General features: G+C 39.1%; 4 protein-coding genes and 2 long non-coding RNA genes across 8 annotated transcripts; 5 read left to right on the top strand and 1 right to left on the bottom strand.

Annotated features, from left to right (window-relative positions):
• The first annotated feature begins 894 nt into the window (after positions 1-894).
• LOC121048750 (stigma-specific STIG1-like protein 1) lies at positions 895-1,643 on the top strand. Its single transcript, XM_040507461.1, has one exon. The coding sequence runs from the start codon at positions 995-997 to the stop codon at positions 1,469-1,471; it is 477 nt and encodes a 158-aa protein (XP_040363395.1). The 5' UTR covers positions 895-994; the 3' UTR covers positions 1,472-1,643.
• A 305-nt stretch (positions 1,644-1,948) lies between these two features.
• LOC112167996 lies at positions 1,949-4,490 on the top strand. The gene is made up of 5 exons (XR_002924023.2): positions 1,949-2,357; positions 2,715-2,772; positions 3,165-3,352; positions 3,742-3,841; positions 4,219-4,490. It is a non-coding gene; the product is annotated as an uncharacterized LOC112167996 (long non-coding RNA).
• A 3,322-nt stretch (positions 4,491-7,812) lies between these two features.
• LOC112202032 lies at positions 7,813-10,429 on the top strand. 3 transcript variants are annotated; one of them, XM_040519656.1, is made up of 6 exons: positions 7,813-7,977; positions 8,054-8,098; positions 8,853-8,898; positions 9,343-9,406; positions 9,525-9,578; positions 9,650-9,921. In XM_040519656.1, the coding sequence occupies exons 1-6, from the start codon at positions 7,856-7,858 to the stop codon at positions 9,751-9,753; spliced, it is 435 nt and encodes a 144-aa protein (XP_040375590.1). In that variant the 5' UTR covers positions 7,813-7,855; the 3' UTR covers positions 9,754-9,921. The 3 variants fall into 3 exon arrangements, with proteins under 3 accessions (XP_040375590.1, XP_040375588.1, XP_040375589.1); XM_040519654.1 differs by having other exon boundaries at positions 7,814-7,977; positions 9,779-10,429; XM_040519655.1 differs by lacking the exon at positions 8,054-8,098 and having other exon boundaries at positions 7,816-7,977; positions 9,779-10,429.
• Positions 10,430-10,712: 283 nt separating this feature from the next.
• LOC121053135 lies at positions 10,713-11,665 on the bottom strand. Its single transcript, XR_005810867.1, has 2 exons — positions 11,358-11,665; positions 10,713-10,797 (listed from the first exon to the last, which is right to left on the bottom strand). It is a non-coding gene; the product is annotated as an uncharacterized LOC121053135 (long non-coding RNA).
• Positions 11,666-16,516: 4,851 nt separating this feature from the next.
• Positions 16,517-17,346, top strand: LOC112202436. The gene is made up of 2 exons (XM_024343452.2): positions 16,517-16,871; positions 16,942-17,346. The coding sequence occupies exons 1-2, from the start codon at positions 16,606-16,608 to the stop codon at positions 17,195-17,197; spliced, it is 522 nt and encodes a 173-aa protein (XP_024199220.1). The 5' UTR covers positions 16,517-16,605; the 3' UTR covers positions 17,198-17,346.
• Positions 17,347-24,864: 7,518 nt separating this feature from the next.
• LOC112201418 (stigma-specific STIG1-like protein 1) lies at positions 24,865-25,305 on the top strand. The gene has a single exon (XM_024342294.1). It carries the CDS (start codon positions 24,865-24,867, stop codon positions 25,303-25,305), a length of 441 nt encoding a protein of 146 aa, XP_024198062.1.

Raw genomic sequence — 25,305 nt, forward strand, 5'->3', positions numbered from 1 at the left:
TCATTCATCCACTGCCCAGAACTTGTGTATATTCTTTTGCATTATGATTATAACTTGTGATTGTGAATTGGGATGTCTGTTACATGTCATTGACCAAGTAACTGTAACTGGTCACGTAACTGACCATGTCACTGACCAAGTAACTGTAACTGGCCATGTAACTAGTCACGTAACTGACCATGTAACTGACCATGTCACTGACCAAGTAACTACCCATGTCACTGACCAAGTAACTGCCCATGTCACTTACCAAGTAACTGGTCACCTGCCCATGTCACTGACCAAGTAACTGCCCATGTCACTGACCAAGTAACTGCCCATATCACTGACCAAGTAACTGGTCATGTAACTGACCATGTAACTGACCAAGTAACTGACCATGAGACTAAACGGGATTGGATAATAGGTTAAAAAAAATTTGTTTTAATGGTTTGTCGTTTTGTCCATTTGATCAACTGAATTAAGATCCAACGGCTGGGATGGTTTTGTCCCGTTTTGTCCCTTTATTTTCGTCCCGCAGGTGAGCGGGCCTGCTGGTATGGAATAGAGAACATGCATTTGGTTTCTTGGAGTGCGTCTCTTAAAACAAGAAAACGAGCATGTGCTCAGGCAATTACCTACATATACATATGAATGAGAACCCGAGGGTGGGCTAGCCTAACCTGCCCAACATAGATAGTAATCTCCAGCTGTTTCTTCTGCAAATTCACCTAATTTAAATAATCTTCCTCGGAAACCTAACTTTCGTTTACTTACATGTTTTGCAGCCCTTCGAATTAGACCATCCCATTAAGTCCCCGATTATTCACACGCACAGTTTATGCATGCAATCCCCTTTTCTACTTGCCCTTTTTGCTCTCTATATATACCTCTTCAAACTTGCATGCTTCCTCATCAAAAACGCATCCATATAATCTCACCATTATCCTAGTACTTCAATCCACCACGACCCCTTTCGAAATATCTCATTTATACCTAGACAGGAATACAAAACATGAAAGGCTCCATCCAAGTCTTTTTTCTGCTAGCCATGCTAATGGCTTTAGCCGCCATTACCCTTTCCGCATCAACCCCGGAAGAAGATCAACAGGAATGGTTCTCCGATGAGGAAAATGATAATCCAAAGGAACCATCAGATGATCTCCCTGCGACCTTAAGCCAACCAAAAACTTCCCTTAGGGGAGCAAGCCGCTTCCTTGCCACCCGGGCTGTTGCGACTACCTGTGACAAAAACCCTAAGGTTTGTAAGGCTGCAGGCAGTGCGGGGCGAGATTGCTGCAAGAAGAAGTGTGTGAATTTGAAGACGGACAGAGTCAATTGCGGCAAGTGTGGGAGGAAATGCAAGTACTCGGAGATATGCTGCAAAGGAAAGTGTCTGAATCCAATGTCTGACAAGAAAAACTGTGGGAGCTGCAACAACAAGTGCAAGAAAGGCAGTTCGTGTGTGTACGGAATGTGCAGCTATGCATAGAAATGAGCAGACCAACTTCTACGTACGTCCATGCATGATAAGGATAACACTAATTTCATTTGTGCAGCTATATATCTACTTTATTGAATTCATTATTTATTCGTCTAATTCAAATTAAGTACAAAGTACTTGAATTGTGGGATAAGTTAAATTAAAGCTATGAATTTGTGTACTTATGTGTGGAAGGAATAACGGGAGTCAGCACCCATTGGCTTTGTCAATTGTCGATGAGGAATTATTCAATTTGTCTTTTATTTGTTGTAAAAAGAATAATATATAAATTCCTCTCTTCATTTATTAAGGGGACAATGATAAAAGAAGTCATTTTAAAATACCTTATTATAATTCAGGTAACACAAATATCCTCATGATAATTAAGGTCACCTTTTAACAATCTGACATTAAAACTAACAAAAATTACAACTCATGTCATCACCTCTCTCTTCCCCAATCTATTTCACGATATAATCAACCCTCTCTCTCTCAACTGACTTCACCGTCTTATAAAAAAAAAACTAACTTCACCGCCATGGCTTCTTCGACACCGCCAACAGCGTCTATGCCGTCGCCTGGTCCAAATCTCCGTCAAGCTCTAAAACCTTGCCCTCCCGCCGACCTGCAACCTCCTCCGCTCCCTCCACGAGCACACGCGCGAGGTTAGCTCCGCTGACTACAACCCCACGCGCCGCGACTCGTTTCTCACGAGTCGCGTGGGATGACACCGTGAAGCTAGACCGTTGACCGTCCCGCCTCCGTCAGCACGTTCAAGGAGCACGCCTACTGCGTCTACTCCGTCGTCTTTGGTGTGAAAAGCTCAGAAGCTCATTCCAGTCGTCAATGGAGGCCTCCAAGACCTCCAGCGGTACAACCTTGAGGAATGCTTTCGGTAATGTTTTCTCCTTCTTCATCCTCATCCTGATCGGCGTTCTCGCTTTTTCGATCCGTCTCTTCTCTGTATGCCTCCATGATCTTCAATTTTTCCAAGACCTTATCGTCTGTTACTGTTTATATTTAATGTTACTGGTATCGCTGCCTCGAAAATGCATTTATACTACAATCTCTATTCGCTCATGTTCATGTAATTGTAGATTACTCAATGTTTGAATCATAGTGTTTACGTTTACCAAATCAATTGTGATTCGTTTTGGCTAGTTTTGTAAAATGGAGATTTAGAATTGTGATTTATCAGTGATTTTACTAGTAATGCTCACGGTGTTGTTGCTTTGTGAAAATTAATCTACAGGTCCTAAATCACTGATATTCACAAGTTTGATCCTTATTTCAATTACAGAGTCACTCAGGTTAGTTTCGTTCTCTCATTTGACATCGATTGGCATCGGGTAACCTTCTATTGAATTAAGTTTGCTTGAAAGCTAGGAAGTTATTATCATATGGTGTATCGGTTTATCTTATCATATTGCAGTGATGCTAAGCTATATATAAAAGATGACAGTCTTGTTTGTTGGTTTTAGTTTCTGATATCTATAGAAGAATGGGAGCATATAACTTGCATTCAAATATCTCATAGCTACTGATTTTGGCATTTGATAATTCCAGGAATTGTAACTTCTGTTTTGTAGTTATGTTGGTAACTAAAGATGCAGATAAACTGTTTTTTTTTTTCATGCTTCTCAATTTAGACATCTATTTTCTAAATGCTGTAGTAACATGTTGTTGGTGTTACTATTTGTAGGTTGCTTCAACAAGAACTTTGACTGGTGCCGTGACCTTTCTAATCCATTGTTGGTTAAACCTCTTCAACCAGTTGTTGCGCCAGTGGCTCCAGTAGCTCAGAAATCTGATGCACCTGATCGTCTTAATAATTTAGTTGGCGCTGGGTATCAATCATTTGAGAATGTTGTTTTGAAGAAACTTGCACAGGTTTGACTTTAATTTAACTAATTTTTATTCTACCTCATCAATTAGTGATGAGACTTCGTAAATTGAAGTAAATATACTTGTTTTTGTGTGATGACCTCTTTGTTTTAGAAACCCAAGTTAGATGTTTCTGTTATACAATTTTAAATATGTCTTCTTAAAGCAGATAAATATCACCAATTGGATTTATATGATATTATACTTGCATGTGGTAGTTGTGTCAACCATTTTCCCCAGTTTTGATTTAAAAGGAGTATATGTCAACTTCTTGGAAAATGAAAGTTGTATGAAATTTTACACCAGCCACATTGAATAGGAAACTACTTTTTATCTTATTGCCCAGTTTCTATTAGATCGGTTTTAATCTTTTGTGGGTTTTTTGTGTACTCTAGTCTGCCCAGAAGCAAAAAATAATATTCAGAACTTAAGAAGCACGAAGGGATGGGTGATCTCAAAAGCAAAGTTCATGATCTCAATGGTTTCAGTGTATAGGTAAGCAAGAGTTATACCTCTTATTATATCTCTTTTTTGGCATTTCCATTTTCATGCTAGTTTGTACCATTGTCACTTTACTTTCTGAACAATAAGGAATGCTTTCCTACTGCTTTTTGAAAGTGCATGAAAGCACATTCTAATGAAGTACGAATATGCTTTTGCCAAGGGTGATCCAGACCACATGGCAAGTGAACTCTATAGACACCCATTTGATTGGAGCCAAATTGTTTTTGTTTTTTGGGTTAAGGAAGCAAAGGTTTCCTTGAAAGGATTTTTGGACCTTAAATTTCTCTAATCGAATCAACCGTTTTGTGAAATTGTATCAATAGAGACTTACAGCTCCTGCTGATATCGGTTTGTTGTTGGATATGCAGGGAACTGCTGTGGAGTCTCTCTCTCAACTATCTCAAGATAGCGCAGAGGAAGAACTCTTGGTGTTAACAGTGTTGAATAGTATTAGATACTAGGCATCAGGTCCAGTAAGGGTGGTTGTTCTATACATTTTATATTTCATATTTACAGATGAAATTTTGTCAGCCATAACAATTTGTACTGAGGGAGGTGACATTTAGAGCCCCTTGCACATTATCATTTTAGGCTTGTAATTTGTATCAAATAACAAATTACTGGTGTTTTCTTATTTTATCCCCAAAAAAAAGAAGAGGTCTTGATGCTCATTATGTTGGCGATCATGACTTGTGGGATTGAGTGTTTTGTTAAATTATTGCTCCTATAGCTCATAACGTTTAGTATTCTTATTATGAAATCACATCTAGGCCAGGTCCTGCTATACATTTAATACACATGTCAAGTTACTGGCCAAGTCACATTGCATGTTAGTGGCTAGTAACTTGATCAGTGACCATATCACTGTTAGATACTTATACTCATGTCACTGACTAAGTCACTGGCCAGGTCAGGTTCCTAGTTAATGAGGTCACTTTTAAGTCCAAGTCACTAGCCAAGTTACTAGCCATGTCACAGTCATGAATATATCACTGATTAAGTTACTAGCCAAGTCACATTGCATGTCACTATCAGTGTTAATCTCAAGTCACTGACCGTGTCAGTGTGAATTACTGGCCAAGTCATTGGCAAGTCACTGTTAATCTCTGGCCAAGTCACTGACCAGATCAAGTCCCTAGTTAGTGAGGTCACTGCCCAAGTTATTGTTAACCTCAAGTCATTGGCTATGTCATTAACAATGACTTGGCTATGTGATTAACAGTGACTTGGCTATTAACTTGTGACTTGGCTACTGTAAGTTACTTAGTTAGTGACATGGTCAGTTACTTGGTTAGTGACATGGTCAGTTACTTGGTTAGTGACATGGTCAGTTACTTGGTTAGTGACATGTGATTAACAGTGACTTGGCTATTAACTTGTGACTTGGCTACTGACAATTACTTGGTTAGTGACATGGTCAGTTACTTGGTTAGTTACATGGTCAGTTACATAGTTAGTGACATGTGATTAACAGTGACTTGACTATTAACTTGTGACTTGGCTACTAACAGTTACTTGGTCAGTTACTTAGTTAGTGACATGTGATTAACAGTGACTTGGCTATTAAGTTGTGACTTGGCTACTAACAGTTACTTGGTCAGTGACATGTGATTAATATTGACTTGGCTACTGACAGTTACTTGGTTAGTGACATGGTCAGTTACTTAGTTAGTGACATGTGATTAACAGTGACTTGGCTATTGATAGTTACTTGGTCAGTGACATGGTCAATTACTTGGTCAGTGACATGTGATTAACAGTGACTTGGCTATTAACTTGTTACTTGGTTACTGATAGTTACTTGATTAGTGACATGGTCAGTTACTTAGTTAGTGACATGTGATTAACAGTGACTTGGCTACTAACTTATGGCTACTGACAGTTACTTGATTAGTGACATGGTCAGTTACTTAGTTAGTGACATGTAATTAACAGTGACATGTTCATGATTATGACATGGCCAGTGACTTGAGGTTAATAGTGACGTGGTCAGTAACTTTGCCAGTGACTTGAGGTTAACACTGACTTGGTTAGGGATTGACAGTGACACGATCCGTGACTTAACAAATAAAGCATACCCAAATCAAAGTCACTCTTGGTCCTTGAGCAGCACATAATAACATAGTTGATGAAAATACTTCATGAAAATCAATTCCATCAATCTCTCTTTTATTAAATAAAGTTCAAAACAGTTTTGGAAATCCATAATGATCGCTACTATAGGATTAGGACTGAATCCAAACTCGTATGTGGATTTTGATACAAATTTAGACTGACATTGTAAAATTGTGAGAATATAAACTGGTTTACATCTGGGTCTTCTGGATCTATTATGAAGGTGCAGCAAAAGGATAAAATATTGATTCAGGAAAACACCAAGTGGCAGGACATAACTTGCCTTTATATCTATTGTATAGTTTCTCCAAATGTCTAGAATCAGTATGTGCTTGAATCTGAGGCTGGCTGTAGAATATATCAAATGCTCCTTCAAGATGCCAATCACTCGCCTTCAGAGTCTGCAGAGAGACTTTATCACTGCATATGATGGCAAGTTAAAATTACCAACTATTCCGAGAAACATGCTGAAACTGCAAGGTACAAAAAAGTACTAAACAAGCCCACTAAATATAATAAAAAGTACGGTGGTTGTGGAGTATGCATGATTCATCCGACTCAAGTTCCCCAACTCAGCTCAACCTTACTCTTTTAACAACAAAACTGCTGCAGAAAATAATAGTACAGGAACAAGAACAAAACTAACACCAAACAAGCACAATCTGTCCATAGAAAGGCCAAAATTATGTGGAGAACAGGTAATGACATTTCAATGGCAACTGGTTTTAAATGGTGTTTAAATGAAAATGCATTAAAGCAGCATTGCTATCAGAACTCAACATCTGAATGGGTCTTGTTAAGAACCTCAACACAGACATTTTTCTATTACTCATCTATTGTGATATTTTCAATGTAGTTAAGGCATGTCAGGATTTCAGACATAGCTATATTTATCAGCTCTCACCTGCTGATACTTTCTATTTTGTCAAGCCCTGCTTTATAAGTGTAAGGTGCCAGGAGTATCTCATTTAAGCTAGATGCAAGAACAAACCAGAAATTTAAATAATGCTAACACTTCAACTGCATATAATAGTTGCAGATGGTTCCACTAATGTTGAGCAAAAAATTGTAAATTTATACCCAACATAATTTGGCTCTATCTTATTGACAAAATAGAGCTTTTATTATGTCGGGTTCGACCCATTCAAGATAACAACAATCTCTTAATTACAACCCCTCATTTAAGGGAAAAACCCTTTGATTCCAAGTACAAAGTTAACATATGGAGATGTGTGTGTTTGTGGAAAATTGCGGCTGCACCTGGATTGTTTTACAGGTTGCCTACGTACCCCGGAAGGGATCAAGCCACTCGTAGTTCAAGTTTTCGTGGCTTTGGAGTTTCAACAGGTGGATGACCTATCGAAACAATTCTGGTGAGGTGTTTGGGTGAATTTGGTTTTAAAAGAACCAGGGATTCGGTTTACGTTGTGGTTGCATCCAGATTTAAATCCAGATTGCCTACATACCCTGTGAAGGGATCAAACCATTGTAGTTCATAACAATTTGTATTTCTGGTTGACAGATGTACATATATTTATTTTTGAATCTGTCGAATGTATTTCTTCTACAGACACTCGAATTTAATGTGGGCACTCGATGTATTGAATCTTGTACTGGGCCGTATGAATGGGCTTTTGCGTTGTCAACAAACGAATTTGGCCAGGCCCGAACACCGAGGTGAACTGTTTAGAAATGGGCTTCAAGATCTGTGGATGGGCAATTTAGCAAGCCCATGGATTGGGCACCCATTAATTTATATCCACACCAATTTGAGCCCAATTTATGCCTTGGGCCATCTGGTAAAGGCCCTGCAGCAGGCATACTCCCTATCTCTAGTAACTCGATAACCTCTGTCTTTTTTTTTTTGGGGAATATCTCTAGCAGTCTAAGATGGAGACCGAACTGGAGACGGAAACCGGCTGTCAGAGTTTGAAGCGGAGAAGGAGTTGTGCTATAGATGGATTGAACTCAATGTCCAGATTCTGCACTGGATTTTCTGCGTTTGAGATTGGGTAATAGCTTCGATCCTCTGTACCTCCAATTTCTTGTTTGTGTACTGACTGGCTTTGATTAATCATTGCTACCCAGATCCGGAGCGATTCTTCGAGCAATTGACCCGTACTTCCATAACTTGTATGAACCCATCTTGCTACTTCTTTTCTGATTATCAATTGCCTGGGTGTAGTTGAAATTCAAAGCTGGAGCATCCTCTTTCTTTTAATTTTTTCCTTTGATTGAGAGCTGAGCACGTAGCATCATGTTTCTTGGTCTGATTTGCATTCAAAACCAACTTACTGCATACTTGCGAAAGTCTTGGCTTGCAGCTCGTTTTTGACAAGCTTTTTATATGATTGAAGCTACTTGTCATTATCTACGGGTCTCTACAACCAAAGTCTCGGAAAGATAAGCTCATTTGCACAGCATCTAAAGTCAAAGCAATTGTTTAATTGAACCTAGTTGCTGCACTTGTGTTTGTTGTTGTTGTCAGTACTTCAAAAGATCAATTAATTAACATGCCATCTTGTTTGTTTGCTAGCTATTGAAACAATTAATAGATGCCACCGTTTCACTTTTGCAAGTTCCAGATTGAACATATCTAAGCCATGTTTCATTGTTTCTTGTCTTTTTGTGTGGTAATGCTCCTAGAAACAATTAAGCTTTGTTTTCTATCTTGTCCTCCTTCTGATCACACCACCACATCAAAGACTGCACCATTAATTAAATTTGTCACCATGTTTTACTTTGACCATGAATAGCAACAACTTCATCTGATCGTATCACAGCGTCAAAACAGCTGCTCTGCTACCACTTTTGCCTCTGTTAATCACACCGCCCACCACCGCTTCACAAAGCACTCATTAAATGTTCTTTTCCTTTATTCATGCAGGCATCGTTGTGTCTCCTCCGCCAAGGCTTGCTGCCAGCTTTCAGAAGTAAGCACCGTTTCGTTTACTTGCATCAGAACTCGCTGCAGCCTCTTGGAATAAGTTGAAAGTGGCTTTAACATATCCCCTGCACTTCAAGACATCTTTGACAAATAGGGTCAAATTGTCTTGTGTACTAGGCTTTCAACCTTTTTTTTTTCCTTTTATTCTGCATCTTGAGACGCTGCACCCACAAACACATGCTTGTCACTTGCTTTTGTCAGTCTCGTTATACTTGTGCAATTTGATGGAACTCTCTCCTCTGCAAATGCCACCAGAACATCATTATCGCTTTCTTTTCTTTTGTATCTTTTGCTTTGTACTTTGGTAACTTCTGTAATCGATTTGATCTCATTTCTTCAATGAAGATGCTGCCTTTCATTTGTATTACCAAGTGCTGCGATTTCAAGGCCTTTGTTAACTTGTCAAAACCTTATTATTTTTTTTATGCAGGTACAAAACAAGTACAGAAGCTGTGGTGTCATAATTTCAGAGTTCCAGACTTTTGATTTCAACGGTGAGTCTTCCGCCCTTCTCTTTTAGTTTCTTTGTACCAAAAACAACTTCTTTGTGCTTTGTCAACTCCCATTGCTGCAACTTTAAGGATTTTGAATTTGTTAAACCCTGTTGTGCAGGTATAAAGGCAAGGACAGCAACTGCAGTCCAGACTCCAGAGTTTCAATTTGAGGGTGAGTCTGACTATTTAGACTTTGTTTATTTTTTCCGTGTGTTATCTGAGTTGGTGCTCTTGGGAAGCAAGCATGGAATTTGGGGACAGGCTATGTGGTATGGTGGTTTGGAAAAGAGACAAGGGAGGAAGGGAGATTGCTCGTGCTGGTGTTTCAAAAGGCAGATGCTTTTTAATTTTGAGGGATTGTTCTGTTTGTAGACCATCGGAGACGCTGCTCCGGTATATTCATCAGGACGCTGCCCGGCATGAGTCATCGGGACGCTGCCCGGCATGGTTCATCGGGACGCTGCCCGGCATGGTTCATCGGGACGCTGCCCGGCATGGTTCATCGGAGACGCTGCTCCGGCATGGTCATTGGAGACGCTGCTCCGGCATGTTTTTTCCTTTTTCATGACATCCTGACAAACCTGTGAACACAAAAGAAAGTGAAGATCAAGGAAGAGAGGGAGTCTCAACCTTTGTGATAAAAGCACGCTGTTGAATTCTTCTTGCTTGCAGCAGGGCCTCCGCTCTCTTCTTCTCTTTTTCTGTGTCCCCTCCGTGTCACTATTGCTAGCTTTATATAGTGGGCTGATGGAGAGTTTAACGTGGATGTGGTTGACTTCCACATGGAATGAAATAGCTAGAGTCTCATTAATCCAAGGCTCTTGAAGATGGATTTTCCTTATCTTTCATTGAGACGTTCTCTCCTGCTGCTCCTATTCTTTCTCTTCTTTTTTTTAATCATTATTTGGTTGGAACTTTATCTTGTATAATAAAGAAAGCTACCAGCAAATTGTAGCACGGCATTATGGAATTTTGCTCCTTTGGCCTCATATGTTCATTATTTATAAGAATAATTATTTTTTTTATATCTCAACAACTAAATGTAACACTTATAATAGAAAGTTGAATTACAACTACAAGTCATGCACTCATAATTAAGTAAACTGAGGTTCAACAAGTTGAAGCAGAAGCATATTAAGATCAATACCAAAAGGCTAAGCATGACCAGTTATCAATGTCAATACGAAGTCATAAGTTAAAACCTACCTTTCAAAGCAAGGATTTAGGAGTTTGGATTCATAGGTGCAGAGTCGGCGTTGATTCGGCACACTCATATCAATAATCACAATACTATTCTGCAGCGTTGTTTCTCGAACACATGTGTACTTATTGGACTCCATAGTAACATGCGTAAATGTTATGAATTGCGGATTAATCTCAACACTCGGAAGCTGCAATCAGATCAGATCACATGAATTCATCAATCACTTTTTATAACAGTCAAAACCTCCCAGAGTACATCTACTATTCAAAAGCTGGCTCCTAAAGCCAGCAATTCCTAGTGAGCTAACTACCAGATCTGAACAGAGACTATAAACTTCACAAACTCATAGATCTATCTGAAGCTTGACGAGAAGTAAAGCAATAAAAAACGAAGTCCAAACTACGAATCAAGCACAATATGACCAAAAATCAACTATCTGAGCTAAGAACACAACTGTAACAACAAATTGAACAATAACTTTCCAGGTACTGTTGAAATGTGATGGTATCCAGTAATGGTGAGCAATAACTTTCTCTACTAGTCAAGCGTGTATGTGTACTTTTTGAATTCTACAAACGTAAAACATCAATAGTTAAATCCCAAAACCCTAGCAACTAAATCAGCACAAACCAGCTCCAATCAAATCAAATCAGCCGCAATCACATTCACACAGAGAGAGAGAGAGAGAGAGTGATGAACATCAGCAAACACAGTGCAATAGATATCCATACTGGCAGAGAGATGAACCTGCAATTAGCCGCAATGAAGGCAAGGCCATCGGTACCGAATCCCTCACAGGACGAAAGCACAAGGAGATTGAAATTCTTGAAATACTTGGCAATCAGTTCCAAGCTCTCATCAGAGATCATGATTGAAACCGGAGCGGTTGTTGGCTCCGATCATGTACATCGCAGCAGCGGAACTCCCCTTGCGGCACGAATCCACATGGACGGAGCAGGACGGGTTGCCGATCTCCACGATGAAGCCACTGTCGCAGTCCGAACACACCACCGGTGAGTCGCTGGAGCCGGTGAAAACCATAACGAAACCAAAAACTAAAAGCCACTAGACGCCATGGACCAAGAGCAGTCGGAAGCTAGCGGCGCAGCGGTGGTTAATCAATTTGGCTGGAGGAGGCGTAGTCGTCAATGAACAGAAGCTGCAGCACCTTCAATCTGAACCAATTGAAATTTGAATCAAATCAAAGAGAGAAACTCCGATCAAAATCGAATCAAACTTTTTAGGTTTTGGGATTTCTGATCGAGAGAGAGATTTGAGCTTGAAGATTTTGAATAAACAGTTATAAACGTTTATTTACCTTTTAAGGACAGAATCGGAATCAAAAAATTAAAAACTGACCTTTTTTAACATCATTCTATCATTCATAAGGACTAAATTAATATTATTAACAATTCATTATGGACCTTTTTATCAAGTGGGAAACTAGATGATCTTTTTATCATTTCACTCTCTAATGTGACCTTTTCCATCATTTCCCTTTTATTAAGTTCTTATAGCTTATTTGTTCATGTTAATTGTAAGATGCTCCTTATGTGCATCAAAAAATCCCTTATATATATATATATATATATATATATATATATATATTCCAGACTGTAGTACTGATCTTCTAAAATATATATTGAGTAGTTGAGCATATATATATATATATATATATATATATATATATATATATATATATATTCTTTTTGGTTTTTCAGTTGACACAAGGAGTCATCCACGTATAATGAACAATAAGACAAGTAATATTGCAGTCAGCAATTAATCCTGCAAATAAATGGGAAAACTGGAAAGAAGAAAGAATATGATTTGATTATGTTTGCTAAAACAACATTCTGCATATGCTTTTGTTGTACTAAAAGTTAATCGCTCGAAATCAAGTGCATGTACTTAAATTAACCTAACAACATTCTTTGGCTAGTTACTAATTCTAATTAATCGATTATAATACGATAAGTGTGCATATATTTATGGGGGTACAGGGTACTGGAAAAAAGTTAATAGAATAAGTTTTAACAGAAAAGAATTCTTCTAACAAATACTATAATCGAATGAAACAATATTCATAGTCAAGCTATAACATGACAAAATTTCCACAAATTATCTAGCCAAGAACATTTGTAAAAAATAGAAAAATATTTTAGTAAAAGAGCAGAGATGACACATTGTCATAATTTATGGAAGTTGGACTACTTGGACTAATAATTTGTTAATTTCTTGGAAATTTGAAATCTGAAGGCGGGCTTGACCTGATCGATTATAGACTATTAATATTAATGTTTATATACATCGGTCCAAATTGCAGAGTTAAATTGTATTATGTGCTTTTGGATATTAGACAGACAAGAATAGATAAGAAGCTTCCCTAATTTTTATATATAGTATATATATGCTTGTAGTTTGCATGCATGTTTCTTGTTCTATTCACCTAATTTACAGATAACATATTCTTGGAAGCCTAATTTTGTTCACTGAATTTTGGCTTTGGCCCTTTGAATCAATTTATTAAAAGAATGAATTCAATGAAAGTCAGTATCCATTGCAAACTAATGAAATATTCCCAAAGTTGACTTATCGTACCCATTCCATCTATATATACTTCTCCAACCTTACATGCTTCTTCATCCAAAGCATTCATAATTCATTAATCTACTTCCTCCCACATTTTAGTCCCTCTTTAATTATACATATACTATCAACACCAAAAGAAACTTATTTAATTAATATGAAATTTGTCAAGGTTTTGCTTAACTATTAGTGGTAACGATGTTGATGGCTTTAGCCGTTACTCTTTCTGCAACACTAGTCGAAGAAGAACTATTTTCCATTTTTCCGACAAGGGAACCGAGGCTACAAATGATCACGAAACCTTTGATGATGATCTTCCAATGGATGCCAAAAGCCAAGGGAAAACCTCTCTGAGGGGAACAAGTAGCGTCTTCGATTCCTTGGTTCTACTTCTAGGGCAGTGACTACATCAACATGCGACAAAAACTCTAAGGTTTTGCAGGGCCGCTGCAAACAGCCCAAAATCACACTGCTACCACAACAAGTGTATGGATGTGAAGACGGACAAACTCAACTGCGGGAAATGTGGGGTGAAATGCAAGCACGCAGAGATATGCTGCAACGGTCATGTTGCATGTGCACACAATGTCCGACAAGAAACACTGCGGGAGCTGCGACAACCATTGCAAGCGAGGTGGTTCTTGTGCGTTTGGGATGTGCAGCTATGCTTAGGAATTACGAAGCTAGTTTGATTACTACTTCTACTCATTACTCAATATGGTTCACAATTGTAATATTTGTATTGCAGCTATGATAATTAAGTTCAATGTATAATTTTTTTTTTGCTTAAAGTAAACGATCAATGATTAATCAAGAATGTACCACCAAATCTAACTGTATATGAAACCAAAATATTTTTGACTCTTTTTTAAGTATAACAAATTTCTTAAGAACTTTCTTATAAAATTTTGGTGTGAAAATAAAAACATGTGTTTTTTGTACTGTGGTCTTATAGTCGATGAATATGAATTAGTTTAGGAATGCTGCAAACCTTATGTAGAGCGACATTGTGTATCATATATAAACAGTAAATTTATAATTTACTTCTTTTCCTATTAATATACTGTTTGAGGTATTTGTATGACAATGTGCAGTAGGATTTGTTGCTTTGTTCTCTTTATAAGCAATAGTACTCTTGGTGCGTAAAAGGAAGTTTATCAACATATCATCCAGCTGACTTGTTTTCGTATGGATTATGAAACTCTTATCAAGAACTTTGACAGGGATGTAGAGGATTTGGAGCAACTCAGGACGACACCACTACTAGCCGGTTGCAACAACTGGGATCAAGAAATACAACACCTTAAATTTTGGCGAGACACTCTGAGCTCGTTCAAGAACATAGCGGACGAATTGGAACAACTTGAGGCCGTCCAAGCTTGAGAGGATGTCTTCCCAAGAAGGAGTAAGGAGATACAATAGACCCATGTTTGTCTTTTATTTGAAGTGCATTGAGGCTTACTTTAATTATATTTTTTTCTTTTGTGCTGCAGAATTTTATCATTATATCGCAAATTTCGATTCAAGAATCAAGTGCAATTGATCAACACAATCGGCGAGGCGGAGGAGAGGCTTAAGGCTTTGGATCCCAATGAGTATAGCATCTTTAAGTTGGATTCAGCAAGGCAACAACTTGGGTATGCTCGACAAGGCCAACAGAGTTAGATGGATTTCTGGAGCCGCCGCTTGGTGTTCATCCAAATGGATCGACTTCCTTAAATAAAATCATGGAAGCCACTCCTTCGGCTAGCATACTTTTTATTACACGTAATAACCAAGTTTGGATGTTCTGATCTTCTAAACTCTGGTTAACTCTGCTAGCGTGAGTCATGGGATTGGTATCCCATTTATCGTGGTAAATTGTGGATTGATTAAGATTGTGTAGAACTCTGTAACTTCTGTATATATACTCTAATTCAGAAGATGAGAAATATATGAGTATCAGAAAATTCTCAATCTCTTTGTTCTGTTTGACTAACTCCTATATTTCTAACTAAAAGAAAGGTCAGACTTTGGATTCGGCTATCACTCTTTGAAGAATTTTGAAGTTTCTTTTACTTCAATCTTTTATCAATAAAATTGATTGATATAGATCAATGTTTTCAAAGGCGATTTAGAGGCGAGCCCGGGGCGCGCTCCTGTGTGAGGCGACCGAAAAACGCCTCGCTGGTTCAAAATGAGGCTTGCTGCTGGAAAAGCGTCCGCCCAGGCGTCGGGGCGGCGTTTTCTGCAGATGCAGAGCAAAAAAGCGACGGAGCGAGAGGAAGAAGATGAAGTCTGAGCCTTTTTTTCCTTTTTTTTTTTTTGATCAAATGGGCCCTTTTTTTTTTTTCTGTAGAGACGACAACGTTTGGAACTTTGGATTATGGGCTTTCTCAAAACGAGGCTGTTTCCAAAACTATTAATTATTTCACACGTACAATACTATTAATTATTGCCAATGTTTGTACAATTATTCATTTTAAATCAGCAACAAAACCATATATGCCAAAATTGATTTAACAATTTCTTGGTTTTTGTTGGTTAAAGCATGGGCCCAACAATGAATATAAACCATATTTGATTAATCATCCGTTAGAAAGAGAAATGGAAGAGACAAAATATGAGAAAACTTACTGCATTACTTAGGGATGAAGATGATGAGATAGAAGATCTTACTTTGCCTCCCCACACTGATGCAGCATTGAACATTGATGATTGTGATGATATTCATGTGGGTGTGGATGGATATAATAATTATAATTTGGAAGAATGAAGTGCATTTGTTATTTTTGAATTAATTTAGTATGAACCTATGTATTATTGAATTTAATGTTATGAAAGTGCTTATTTAGAATCATATTTAAGCATATTCATATTATTTATAAATATAATGTATTATTATAATAGTTACGGGAAAAGCGGTCGCCTTAACGCCTTGAGGCGCTCGCCTCGTGAGGCTCTAGGCGGTCGCCTTCGCCTTCGCTTTCGCATTTGAAAACACTGATATAGATCACCTGGTTTTCTTGGTTATTAACATGATTTCAAAGCCTAACTTATAGTATCTTAACTAGCTAGCTTTTCTGTTCTTATTCACTTTATTTAGAGAATAATATTCTTTTGGCGTTTGCTGAATAAATTTTTTTGCTCTAATTGACATATATTCCATTTGGTGAATATGTACGTAGCACTATTATAGATAACTTGTTAACGGGTTAATCCTTTGCTTCCATGTAAAGTATAACTCCTCTTACATGAAAAGAATTCGAAGGATGCGATTGAAAATATAATTAGTACATGAAAGGCTCTAAGGCGAAACGTACTTGTCGGTTAATTAAATGGACAGTTCGTCATATTCTAGTTTCTAAAGTGGAAATTAGTCTTGTGACTCTTGTCTGATAATTATTAGTGATCAGATAACACTAGAATGGATTATGAAACTTTCGTCAACAACATTGACAAGGATTTGGTGCTACTTAAAACTATACCACCACCTGCTGGTTGCACCGATTGGGCTCAAGAAATCCAGTCTCTTAGTAGAGAGCCAGAGCTCCTGAACTTGCTCAAGAATACTGAGTACCTATTGGAGCGAGTTAAGCTCATGGATAAGGCCCTGAATGGGAACTGGGAGACCGGCTACCCTTACAAATCAATAGCACAACTTCAGAGTGCTCGAGACTATCTCAACAAAGAGTGAGTACTACTTTAATTCTTAGCGTGCATTGAGTTTTGATTAACTTTTTCTTCTTCTTGTTATGTTCAGAATTGCATCCACCTTCCGTAAAACTCGCTTTGTGAATCAAGTGCTCTTGATCAAGAGAATAGAGGAGGTGGAGGAGGGACTTAAGGCTATGGATCCCAATGAGTATAGCTTCTCTAATTTGGCTTCAGCGAGGCAAGAACTTAAGTATGCTCGACGAGATGCCCAAAGAAAGATGACTGAGATGGAGTTGTGCGCAAAAGCCAATAAGTGGTGTTCATCCAAATTGACTGCCGTTTTTGGTAAATTCTTTGGGTAAATGCCACTCCATCCTTTGGCTAGCAAACAATGTTCTATGTTTGTTTGTTTGTCTTTTTTTTTTTTTTGGGGAAGGGATTTGGATTTTCCATGTTTGTTTGAGGAATCATTTATGGTTCGATCATCAATAAGAAGTTAGATGTAGCACAATAAATCATAGGCTAAGACTTAGAGAGATATCAACGCAAATGTCTCCAACTTTAAGGCCAATATAAGATAATTAAGCTCAGTTTATTAATTTATTTTAACCAGGTCAAGTGGATTGAGCCAGGTAAATGTTTAAAACACATTCAAACCAAGTTTGATTACCTTGATATCAATCAGTAAGTCGAACTCAATCAGTTTAAATGTGTTTTACTTAGCTTAATATTGACTTCATCAAATAGAAAAATATTTTAATTTCTATATATATTTTAGCCAGGTTCAACTCCAAAGTATTTCAAAATTAACATCATAAAATATTGAGAATGTTCAAATAAATCTCTATTTTGTGTCTGGCCCAAATTATAGGTTACTTGACCTACTAGTAATTAATAGGATTTAATTAGAAGAATCTAGATATTCATATTCAATGTATGATACAAGGAAATGATTTGGATTCTATGCATTGTAATCCACTTTATAGATTCTATGCATTGTAATCCTCTTTATAGATTCTATGCATTGTAATCCTCTATATATAAAGAGGCCCCTATTATCAATAAGAATACACATCGATTTTATCTCAATTCCCATTTCTCTAAAACACGTTATCAGCATGAGCTCTAACCCTAGCCTTAAAAAACCAAAACCCTAAAATCCGAAAATATTCTTCACCGGATTAGCCTCGCCTGCGCTACTACTGCCCCCGCGTCGCAACTCAACGTTAACCCTACCTGGTTAGCCTCGCTGCCCATGCATCGCCTGCAAACCTTGCCTGCCCTCTGCCCCTCGCAAACGCTCGCCTTCTCCTGCGAACGCTCGTCTGCCCTCACGAACGCTCGCCTGCCTTCGCACTAGTACGGCCACGACCCCGCAACCTCACGATTCCTCGACCTTCGCGACCCCCGATTCCTCATGACTCAGCGACCCCCTCGACCTCGCGATCCAAGGACTCCGCGATCTACCTTGCGACCCCCGCAAAAATTCTGCTTGCTTGCATTAGGACTGAAGCTCGTCTCCAATCCTATGACAAGCACCAAATACGTTTCGCAATCCTAAGAGGTATGTTTTACTAAAAGTTCCCTTTTTGAGTTTTTTCTCTTTTTCTCCTGGAATTGCAACCTCTCTTATTCTACCCCTCCTTTTCTTCTTCATAGGGGAGACCAAAAAGCCGAACTGTGGGAGTTCGTGCTCACTCAAAACTTGGAGCTTGTTGAGATCTCCAAACTTAGAGTTTGTAGAGAATTTATGATCGACCACTTACGTCATTGTTTCGATCTAATCCAATACCTCTTGGAATTGAATTTCTTGGAAGCGATTACGGTCAGAAATTTTTATTGTTTTCGTGGTAGCCTTTTTCGCTCCGAAACTAACCCTAATGTTTTGTTGTTTTTCAGGATGAGTAACCTGAACAAGTGGAGCGAATCTCCACTAGAGACAACAGGCGCAGGATACCACAAGTGGGTCTGTGATGTGCCCCAGCATCTTAAGGCTGATGGGATCCTAAGTATGATCCAAGAACCAAGTTAGAACGTGCTTACTCCTCAACAAGCTGCCGCTTTTGAAGCGAATAGAGCTACGAGAGAGGCCAGTGAAGCTAAAGCCATAATTCTCATGACAAGACACATGAATGACACGCTCTAAAATGAGTACCTTAATGAGGAAGACCCCAGAAAACTATAGGTAGAACTCGAGCAGTGTTTTGGCAACGTTCGTGACTCTCTGCTTTCTGATTTAGAAGTGAGATGGCATAGCCTCCGCTTCTGTGATTTCAAGTTTGTACTTGACTACAATTTGGAAGCACTTCGTATCAAGTCTTTGATGGAATTCTATGGGCAGAAAATCACTGATACGATGTTGATCGAGAAAACTCTCTCTACCTTCCCTGTCTCTGCATTGATGATAGCCAATAACTATCAGATTGATGTCAATGCTGGACGCATCACAAGATTTCATGAGCTAATTGGAGCCATGAACGTAGCTAATTGGAGCCATGAACGTAGCTAAAAAGCATGACAACATACTTGTGAAGAGCTATAACTCTAGACCCGTGGGAGAAAAGCCAATTTTGGAGTCTAACTATTGTCGTGCCCCTAAGGGAGGGCGCCAGGAGCGAAACCCTAAGGAAAGAGATTATTCTGGACGTTCTAGTCCATATTCTAGCCCCAAAGAGGAAGGAAATTGTCAAGATAGGCGTGCACGGAACCGTAGAGGTTAACGTGTGAAGAGAGAGAGAGGCAGAGCCTCCGGCTATGGTGGTGGCGCCACCAAGGATCATAAGCCGTCCCCAATGTGCTCTAAGAGCGCCTCGATCAAGGGAGCCTGACCATGATGATGCTTATCTTCAGTGTGGAGCGTCCGGACATTGGGCTAAAGCATGTAATGCACCCCAGAATGTTGCTAACGCGTACAAGACGTATCATAAAGAAAGGGAAGCAAATTACATGGAGTAAGAAGATCAAGATGACGATCTCGCTCTAAGGGTTGAACACTTCAAAGGCCAAGATCCAGAGACTGGCGATTTTGATTAAGTCTTTTTATTTTCCAAGAGATGTAATAGGCAATTGCCATATATTTTTGTAGTAGATGCCAATGGTTTAGTCTTTCTTCAAAGTAGGCTCCCCCAAAGTAAGTGTGATGTCTAGGAAGGTTCTGAGATTAGTGGTACTTACGAGCCTTGCTCCACCAACATCTCTTTACTCACCTGGTCACATTTATTTTGGAATTACCGAAAGAAGTTAGACGACTACCATTGTTTTGCATTAGCTAGCATTTTGGATTAGATTTTCTTTCATCAAAGAGACAATGATGTAACTCCATTGGTTTATGAATAAAATTTCGAGTTCTTTTCATGACTCCATTTTGATTCTGAGTATATTACTTTGTTACTACGATGGCTGGGCCATCAGTATTAATTCAAGGACATGGAATACTTGCCAAATGGCACCTTAATTACTGTCACAGAAACTCTCTACGCTCCTAGGGCCAATTGCACCTATGGATAGCTAACGGATTTCATGTGAAAACTCATGTAGAGAACGGAAATGAGTTCCTTTGCAATACCTCTAACGATTGCGAACAAAGACGCATCTTAGAGAAGTTTATGTGTCTCTCTAGTGGACTCTATGTCACTATTCGAGCTATTAAATCCAATAAAGTTATGAGAGAATATCTCTTGGATTTAGACACATATTGGCTTTGACACGACATGATAGGTCATCCTAGTCATGATATGATGATCCGTCTACTAAAGACTTCACATGGACATCTTTTCTCTCGAGCGAAATGAAACATGAATCAAAAGTTGATTCCTAGACTAAGTGTGACAGCCGTCGCTGCCTCTAGAACCTCCACCGTCCACCACCAGCCTAGGGCTGGAACAGTCCCTATCCATAACGCCATGGATGGCGTCCATCATAGTGATGGCCCCCCAGGTGATGCTGCAATCACCAACTTTGCTTCAAATAGTGTTTCAAACGCTCAGGCCCAACCACAGTCCTTATTGGTTGCTTCTAAGGCCTATCGCTCAATTTACAAAGCCTGTTTCTTAGGGAAGTTAAGACTGAGATAGTCCTATGCAAAGGATATGAAAATACTCATTCTGTTCTTATAAGGAATCTGTGGGGATTCTGTGGACTAGTTCAACCAACTTGCGGATCGACGTTTAAATATCTCATGATGTTGGTTGACACACAAACACGCTGGTGACGTGTTGTGCCATTATCCACTTGTAATGCTGCTTATGCTACACTCCTAGTACATATCATATGACAACGGGCTCACTCCCCGGATCATCATATTCCGTCAATTGGACTTGATGATGCTAGAGAGTTTACATCGAAGACTTTCGATGATTATTTCATTGGGACTGATGTTGGACATTATATTCCCATGCACACACCCAAATGGTCTCGCGGAAACGACTACGATGGTAGTTCGAACACTAGTAATGCGCACCAATCTCCTTATATCCAATTGGGGTGATGCAATATCGCATGCAGCTATGCTAATTCGTCTATGACCCACTGCCACTCAATCTACCTCTGCGTTACAGCTAGTGATTGGGTACAAATATCGTACTTACGCATATGTGAGTGTGTCATTTATGTGCCAATTGCGCCGCCACATCGCTCTATGATAGGTCCTTACAGACGACTGGGCAACTCTCTTGGATTTGAGACTCCAACAATCATCCTCCACTTAATGCCCTTGCAAGGCGATCTCATTACCACTAGATTTGCGGATGTCACTTTGATGAAACAGTCTTCCAGTCGTTAGGGGGAGATAAGAACACGAATGTTCAGCTGGAACGACATGGATTGTCGTGATCTGTCCCCACTATGTCTCATCTCGATCCCTATTAAAGTGACGAGATCACATACATCTGCTGCGAATATGCCTGCAAGGATAGACGTCCCTACGAGAGGACATAGTGCCTCCCTACATGGAGGTAGGTATGGAGCCAACGCCAAAGAGAGTCACACTCTGGCATTATAGGCCTTGGCCCCAACTAGGATGCTTGGGAGACCCGTGGGTTCGAATGATACTTTGGCACATTCCAATCCTTTGATCATCTAGACTCAAAGTCCGTCTCATGAGAATCTTCCGGATTATGGTTATCGTTGGGGGAAACCTCGACGTCATAACCTATTCCTGAGAATATAGAGTTCTATGAAAATTACACTAGTGTACATAAGACGTGGGATAGAAACTCCATCATAATTGATGATGTAGTTGCGCATGAGTTTGTTGAGTTTGATGATATCGAACCATGCTCTGTTGATTAATGAATGCCAACGTAGTGAAATTTGGCATAAATGGAAAGATGCGATCCAGGTTAAGTTGGATTCTCTAACGAAGAGGAAGGTTTTTGAGTCAGTGATGTCAACACCTCCTAACATAAAACCTATTGACTAATGGGACTTCGTTAGAAAGCGTGATGAGAAAAAGAGATGGCAATCTCGCCTTATGGCGCAAGGCTTCTCACAAAACGCCCTGGAATATACTACGATGAGACGTATTCACTCGTAATGGATGTCATTACACTCCACTACCCTGTCAGTTTGGTAGTTTCCGAATAACTGAACATGCAACTTACAAATGTGGTCACTACGTATCTCTATGGGGATCTAGATACGGAATATATATGAAGATTCATGGTGAACTTCATTTACCCAAGTCAAGTGGCTCTAGACCACGGAGCGCGTTTGCAATAAGATTCAAACGCTCACTAAAGTGACTACTTGATTAGGAATGGATAAGCCAACGCGTTTTCATAACAAGTTTTGGATTCTATCACAGTTCATGTTGGACATGATCTTCATTGGAAACCCTTAAAGAGTTAAGGGAAACCGCTAAACACTTGAAATCCGATTTTGAGATGAAGGATTTTGGGAGAACAAGATTATGTCTCGGTTTGGAACTTGAGCATCATGTTGATAGTTGCTTAGGCATTTTGACAAGGTCAAGCCTTCAAGCACCCCCATGATCGTCCATAGTCTTGATCCTGTAAAGGATCCTCTTCGTCAGAAGGATGATGGCGAAGATGTGCTAGGGGCGGAAGTGCCCTACATAAGTACAATAGGCGCATTATTGTAATTAGCTCAATGCACAAGACCGGACATCTCATTTGCAATGAACTTGTTAGCTAAGGTATAACAATGCGCCACGCGACACCATTGGATTGGTGTAAAAGATATCTTTCGATACTAGAGATGTACTACTGATATGGACATGTTTTATCCCTACAGAGAGACGATGGATTTGGACCCATCACACACCAGGAACGCCGCCAACACTGGCCTGCGGCCACTATCCCCATACCAAAACGACATGTGTTTTGGAAGGTTTTGCTGATATTGGGTATCTCTCTGACCCACACAAAGGTCATTCCCAAACTGGTTAAGTGTTCACCATGGGTAAAGAGACCGCAATATCTTGGAGGTCTACAAAATAGACCCTAGTCACTATATCTTCGAACAATGCAGAGATCATTTCACGAAGTGGTTCGTGAATGTATATGGATTGGATCCATAATTGCGCATGTTCGAAAATTGTGGTTTGAAGTCTACCACAAATGAGCCTACGAGCATTTAGGATAATGCTGCTTATTTTGAACAAATGAAGCAAGGCTACATCAAAAGCGACAACACCAAGGATAATCAGCAACAACAGACTCTCCTCAAGATCAAAGTGAACTAGGTTCGATCTGAGGACAGTGTGGCAGACTTGCTCACTAAGTCATTGCCTAAATTCTACTTTCAAGAAACATGTTGGTAGCATCGTTTGCGGAAATTATCCAAACTCTCATGACAGTAGTCATCAAGGGGAGATGCAGACATCATGCAGGGGAAGATGTCTACATGTATGGTCTCGAAACGTGAAGAGTGTGTTGTGCTCTTTTTCCCATTCGACTGAGGTTATTTTTGTCCCACAGGGTTTTTATTACTCAGCAAGGTTTTTAATGAGGCAACAAGAGGAGCACCACGTTTGGGCGACACAAGGAGGAGTGTTCAAGTAAATCTCTATTTTGTGTCTGGCCCAAACTCTAGGTTACTTGACCTAGTGGTAAGAGGTTTTAATTAGAAGAATATAGAGATTCCTATTCAATGTATGATTATCTTTCCTTGTATGATTTGGATTCTATGCATTGTAATCCTCTATATAAAGAGACCCCTATTATCAATGAGAAAAAATCGTTGTTCTTTCGATTCTCGTTTCTCTAAAACATAGAATTTATATTTGATATATATTCAGCTTTAACCTGAGATCAAATCATACTTGAGGTGCTTCTCAAAAAAATATATGTTGATTACGAGCTCTTAGAATATGATTTATATCTAATATTTCATGATATATTTGTTTAGTTCAAATTTCATTAGCTACCATAAAAAACAACCCACATGAGAATTTCTACAAACAAATGAACACTGTAAGCGGCAAGACTACCAATAGCTGGGACAACTTTTTCCTTGCCAGAAAATTGGGAAAAACAGCATATGAACACTCTTAGATACTTCATACTTAGATTTAATAATTGTATGTACTAGACTAGACACTAATCTGCACGAGCCCAATTGGAAATAAAGGAACTTAAATATCGATTAAACTCATTTTATTATAAGTAATTTGTGCGTGTTTATTTTGTCCCTGTTCACCTAAGTTAGAGCGTAATATTCTTTGGAAGAATAATTTTGTTTGCTGAATTAACTTTTTGTGGTTTTTGATGAATTAATATGCCTTATATACCAGCCAATTATTTAGTTAATCAAATAAATGCACATGAATAATTCATTGCAAAGTCATGCTGATAAGTGATAACAGCTAAAAAAAAGAGAGAAATTAAAACACATGCAATATTCCCGACGTACGTTGATGACCTCTATCAGCTCATTCGTCTATTTATATTCATCAATTCTACATGCTTCTTCCATCCAAAGCATTCATAACTAGTTTCATCGTCTTCCTTCTTCAACCCTCCAATCCGGCCTCCTCAATCTTTCTTACAAACTATCAATCAAATCAAACATGAACTGTCATAAGGTTTTCCTTCTGCTAGCCATGCTGATGATGGCTTCAGCCGGTACGCTTTCTGCGACACTAGATGAAGAAGAATCATCATTCTTCAACGAGGATAACAACGTCCAAAACCAAGAAAAAACTTCTCTCAGGGGAACAAGCAGCGTCTTCTTTGCTTCTCGGTCAGTGACAGCGTCAACATGTGACAAAAACCCTAAGGTTTGTGGCGCGGCTGCCGCGGACGGCTCGGAGTGCTGCAGTAAGAAGTGCGTGGATTTGAAGACGGACAGACTCAATTGCGGGAAATGTGGGGTGAAATGCAAGCAGTCAGAGATATGCTGCAATGGTCATATTGTAACTCCAATGTCTGACAAGAAAAACTGTGGGAGATGCAACAATGCTTGCAAGGGACGCAACTCATGCGCTTTTGGGATGTGCAGCTATGCATAG

This window comes from Rosa chinensis, chromosome 5 (assembly GCF_002994745.2).
Source record: "Rosa chinensis cultivar Old Blush chromosome 5, RchiOBHm-V2, whole genome shotgun sequence".
Taxonomy (NCBI): Eukaryota; Viridiplantae; Streptophyta; class Magnoliopsida; order Rosales; family Rosaceae; genus Rosa; species Rosa chinensis.